The 4,967-nt window shown below is 34.9% G+C and overlaps 1 protein-coding gene across 1 annotated transcript; it reads right to left on the bottom strand.

Moving 5' to 3' along the window:
* Nucleotides 1–3,684: 3,684 nt before the first annotated feature.
* LOC117168947 (uncharacterized protein F54H12.2-like) lies at nt 3,685–4,365 on the bottom strand. The gene has a single exon (XM_033354939.1). The coding sequence runs from the start codon at nt 4,363–4,365 to the stop codon at nt 3,685–3,687; it is 681 nt and encodes a 226-aa protein (XP_033210830.1).
* Between the last annotated feature and the right edge of the window lie 602 nt (nt 4,366–4,967).

Genomic DNA, 4,967 nt, shown 5'->3' with positions numbered 1-4,967 from the left:
CTTTAAATCTAAAATTTTTAAATTTCAAAATGTTTTCATTTTTTCTGTGTATAATCACTCTTTATTATTTAAATTCGTACAGTCAATGTTATGCTTTTCGAATGCGTTTTCATACCTGAAATGAAATAGGCACCGGTCAGAAAGAAATATTCGATTAGACGCTTTTGAAAATTGTGATTTTACTAAACACGATAAGTTACGAATAAATGAAAAGTGAAAAACACTATGAGAATTTTTATCCTTTTCTAGAATTGGATCATCATCATAATCATAATCATCATACATATCTTCATTTTTTTCAGTCAAAAGCAAATGAATTGCGGGTATTTCAAAATTTTGTTCCCTCATATATATAGGTACAATTTCTTTCTTATTTTTGTTTTCGCCTTGCTCTATGCCATGAATATTTATCCTTAATCTGTTCATTGTTTCAAATTTGGGGACATCGTTTAATGTGATTGGGAAGTCTATTCCATCATATTTCAAATTTGTTTGACTGAAATGGGGATAAGAGCGTATTAAAGTTGGATTTTTTTCGTAGGATACAGCGCTGCGGTAATATTTAAAACAGCTTTCTTATTTCTAATAAAATCCGACAAAGGAATAAAAGTTGATAGGCCTGCATGAAATGGTGCATACCTATTAGTACTTATAAGCAAGTTTATAATTTCCTTCAATTTCCAGTTTGATTTTCGTTGTTGAATTTCTTCATCTTTTTCTTAGAGCTGAGCCATCACTTCATCATTAAACCATCCTGTAAGATCTTTTGAAGGTAAAATAATGTCATTTTTCGTATTAAAAAATTCGATTTTCTCAAATAAACCCCCGTTTTCTAAGGGGGTCAATTTAGCAGCAAGAAAGACATTCACTTTTAAATTACCATCCTTTTCTAAACTATTTTTGACGCGAAGAATAACTAATGACTTTGCATCTTCAAAAAAATCATTTAAATCATTGTGCATTAAATATACAACTGATTTCGTTCTTATTCTATTTTCGAAAGCTGATTCCAAATCTTCCCATTCTATAAATTTTTCTTTTCATTTGAATTGCCTTTAACTTTCTTTTGAAGTCGCTTCAGTTTCAAATTCACACTTTTTAAAATGCTCACAGTTGATATTATTTTATTCTTTTCACTCACTGATAAAGTATCCTTCTTTATTTTTAAAACTTTATTCGGAAGGCATATATTTGATACCCCCAATTTAGACCACTTTTCATTTTCGATATTTATATCAATGTTCGATTTACCTCTTGCTATTTCCTCATATGATTTCTCCATAATGTGAATGAGTTTTCTGCAATCCGCTAAATTCATTTTGTCCAGTAATTTCACTTACTCACACCGAAAGTTTCGATAGAATTTAAATTTAAAAAAAAATTAGGTTCACGGAAAAAAGTCAAGTCTTTTTAAATAAAATGAATGAATAAAATGAGTGCAGGGATCGTTGTTCTACGAAAATTAATTGATGGCGCTAACTACCATCTTTTGGAAATAACCAGCCCCCTGCAGCGACTGTACGTTAGCGTTAGTTCACTAGCGTGGAGCGCAGATGGCGCTGGTAGTCTCTACAGCAACTTTTATCATCACAAGTATAGGCAAAATTATTTTGAAATTAACTTAATTGATATTATTCGTCATGACAATTGGTTTTCAAATAATTTTCAATCCCAGAAAAAAAATTAAACTTATAATTATACCAAATTTTATATTACATTCCAAACTTGTCTATTAAAATTATATAGTGTAAGTAGAATCGGACCACAATCGGGAATTTGGAGTGGGGGTAGGGGGAGGAACATGTACTATGGGGAATTTGGAGTGGGGGTGGTCTATACTATGGGGAATTTGGAGTGGGGAAAGGGGGAGGGGTCTGTACTATGGGGAATTTGGAGAGGGGGGTGATTGTACTATGGGGAATTTGGAGTGGAGGATGGAGACTGTGGAATTATGGGGTTAGAGAGTGAGAATTAGAAAATAAGTAGAGCGTCTTATATCTAATCTAATGTTTTGAAGTAAGAAATTTTAATTATAAAAATTATTTATTAAAATATTCTTTAATGCACTTTTAAAAAATAAATAGTTAAAGGTCAGGTGAATTAATTAAACCATTATTTTCTTGATTACATATATTTTTATTGATATTTTCTAAAAAAAATTGCATATAGTTTCCTAATTCTAGCAATATAAATATAGGTGCCTGAGAAACGTAGTAAAAAAATACATCTAAATTCTTAATTCTATTCTAGAAATAAGAGTACATTTGTAAGGTGGCGAGACTATTCAACATGAGAGAAGAAGAAAAAAAACCTATACAATATACATATATACATGATATTTACAAAAGGTACAAAGTAGCGAGTTTCGACGAACATGATTGTACACACGAATTAAAGCGATTTTTATTTCGTAGAGAGCAAACACATCTACCGCCTTGTTTAGAATCCAGATCTCTAGCCATTTTGAGTTTATATTTGTCTAAAAGTCTGTTGTGAAAGTTGACCACAATGCGATCATTATCTAATAGATTGTCCGTGAAAATATCAATGAAATGACGTAAAGTATCACCATTACACATATGATGAAGAAACATTACACAAAACTGACCGCATACATCTGAAGAGGTACTCTGCAATTGTTTAGTGTTCTATCTGTAGAGGCTGGAGTTTCTATGTAGACGATGAAGATGTTAAGGAATAAGAGGCGGTACCCCGTAACTGTCAAAGTAGGTTCCTCTTCCGGTTCCGTCGATATGGATTCCGATACAGTGGGAACCAGGCTGAGTGTGGTCATCAGTGTTTACTACTATTGCAGCCGGTCTTGTCCAGGTTTTGGGAATTTGATCTACCGGGTATACACCAATCGTGGGTGCTTGTAAAATCTGAATTACCTGCATTATCTCCAGACTGTTCATATTTAATATTAACAATCTCGTAAGGACAAGACATAGAATCAGTTGTCTTATCTAAAGATTCAGTTTTGACCTCAGCACCATCTGGAACTGAATTCCTAGCAATTATCTTTTTTCCGTACATAGACTTTCTGTTTGACAGTTTACAAAGAATTTCTTCCTGTCGTTGTTTTCGAAGCCAATGGCGCAGTTTCATAGCATTGTTGAGGGCACATCTGAACATTTCTTACTTTCTAACTCCATGGAGAAAGCAGAAATCTCTCCTGTCATCGAGTCTTTTGAAGGCTGGGCAGTTTACGTCTTCCAAATTGATGATTTGTCTGCTAGTGTTTTTCTGTAATAGCGAGGCTTTTTTCCGAGAACGTGTGTAAATATGTGATGCAGTTTTGGCAACTTCTCGAAGGTTTGAATATAAAAACCTCAGTGGGATATCTCCATCGAACCATTCAATTCCATGATAGTGACAGGTTAGCCATTTGTGTTGTGACTTTCAACATGCAGGAAATTCAGAGAAGAGATATGGCGGTCCAACAATCCAATAGGCTATGTATTTATGATCAGCAGCAACAACCGCCACTTCCTTTGGTATAAACTGGTCATCTATATCTCGAAAGCCTTGTATGTCGATTATATAGTCCATTGTTTTACATTCAAGAGTAGAGGGGAGAGCGTCTTATATACTCGGGTACACATTCGTCATTTTCCCCCTCCATATTCAACTTATATTGAAAACCGGTTCTGTCAAACAGGTTTATGCAGATCTGTGCAGGGTTTAACCGCTGTAATCTACTATAACCTGCCTGGACGCTTCAATTTCCAAGACATTGTCGTATTCTGCATAGACTATACAATTAATAGTTTGTTGTAGTGTTTCTTCTACACGAAACTCAATGCGAAGGCTGCTATGTTTAACGAGATTCCTGTGTGATTGACAATTTGTAGAAAGATCAAGAGTAAGATCAAATGCAAAGAGGCAGTATCCATTTGCGTAATCAAAACGATCAATATTATTTCCCTCGTTCATTAAATACATCCCCGTTCCGGAAAACATAGTTTGATAAGCATCAATGTATAGCTTTCCTGTTGAGAAATCTGGTTGCAAAGGCTTTGTTGGAATTTGCATATCATCTACGTACAGAGAGAAATGGTTGATATTAAAGTGTCTAAAGTTAAAGGGATTTTTACTACGATGATTGTTGAATGCGTCATTTTCGACAAATCCAATAATGTTCCTTTTAGGTAGTTGACCGAGTATAACATTATCGAGAGATTCACTTAGAACACCAGAATGAATTGTGAGTGTTTTAACCTCTACTCTGGTAAGTGGGTACTCGGCCGTACCTTTAGAAAGAGCTTTTGCGTGTGTAAGCCGAATCCCACGGCTGATTTTTGCATGCTGAATAAGAAGAGATACTTCTTCAATATGAAGATAAGCCCGATTCGTAGGGTTCATAAGACAAAAAGCATCCTTAGAACGCACCAGTCAAACTCAAAGTTCAACATCATTCAAGAGAAATTTATCCTGATTAAAAACATCACTGTGTAGATGGCCAATCAGATCGATTTTTCCTCCTTCACCCAATATAAGTCGTCGATCGACGAGGCCCAGGTTCTGCGTTGTGAATATTTGGTGGCGAGACAGGCTTCTGATTAAAGTAAACATCCAACTGTTTAAACATGGAATGCAGTAAATTGTTGACAGGACCAACGGATTCTACACTCGAAGTATTTTCTGCAGTTTTTTTAGGAGTTATTAATTTGACTCTTACACTTAGAAGTGTATGTGCAAGATCAATGTACTCATCTCCTTGACCTGGATTTACAAACTCGATGGGCGAGTCATCTGGGAGAGATGAAACTGGCTTATAGTGCACCCATTGAGAGCCCTCTATGTACGTTTGTGTTGGAGGTAGTGAAAAGAGATCTAATTCCGGTTTCTTGCACTCGCACGAGTGTGAGTGTAAAAATGACATTTTTACTTATTTCCAAAAATGTCAATTACTGACCTTTTTGCACTTTTTGGACGTGCTCTTCTTCTAGAATTTTTACTTTTCT

This window comes from Belonocnema kinseyi, chromosome 3 (assembly GCF_010883055.1).
Source record: "Belonocnema kinseyi isolate 2016_QV_RU_SX_M_011 chromosome 3, B_treatae_v1, whole genome shotgun sequence".
NCBI classification, from domain to species: Eukaryota; Metazoa; Arthropoda; class Insecta; order Hymenoptera; family Cynipidae; genus Belonocnema; species Belonocnema kinseyi.
Note: the sequence above shows the minus strand (reverse complement) of the source record. Positions and strands in the feature narration are given on the sequence as shown.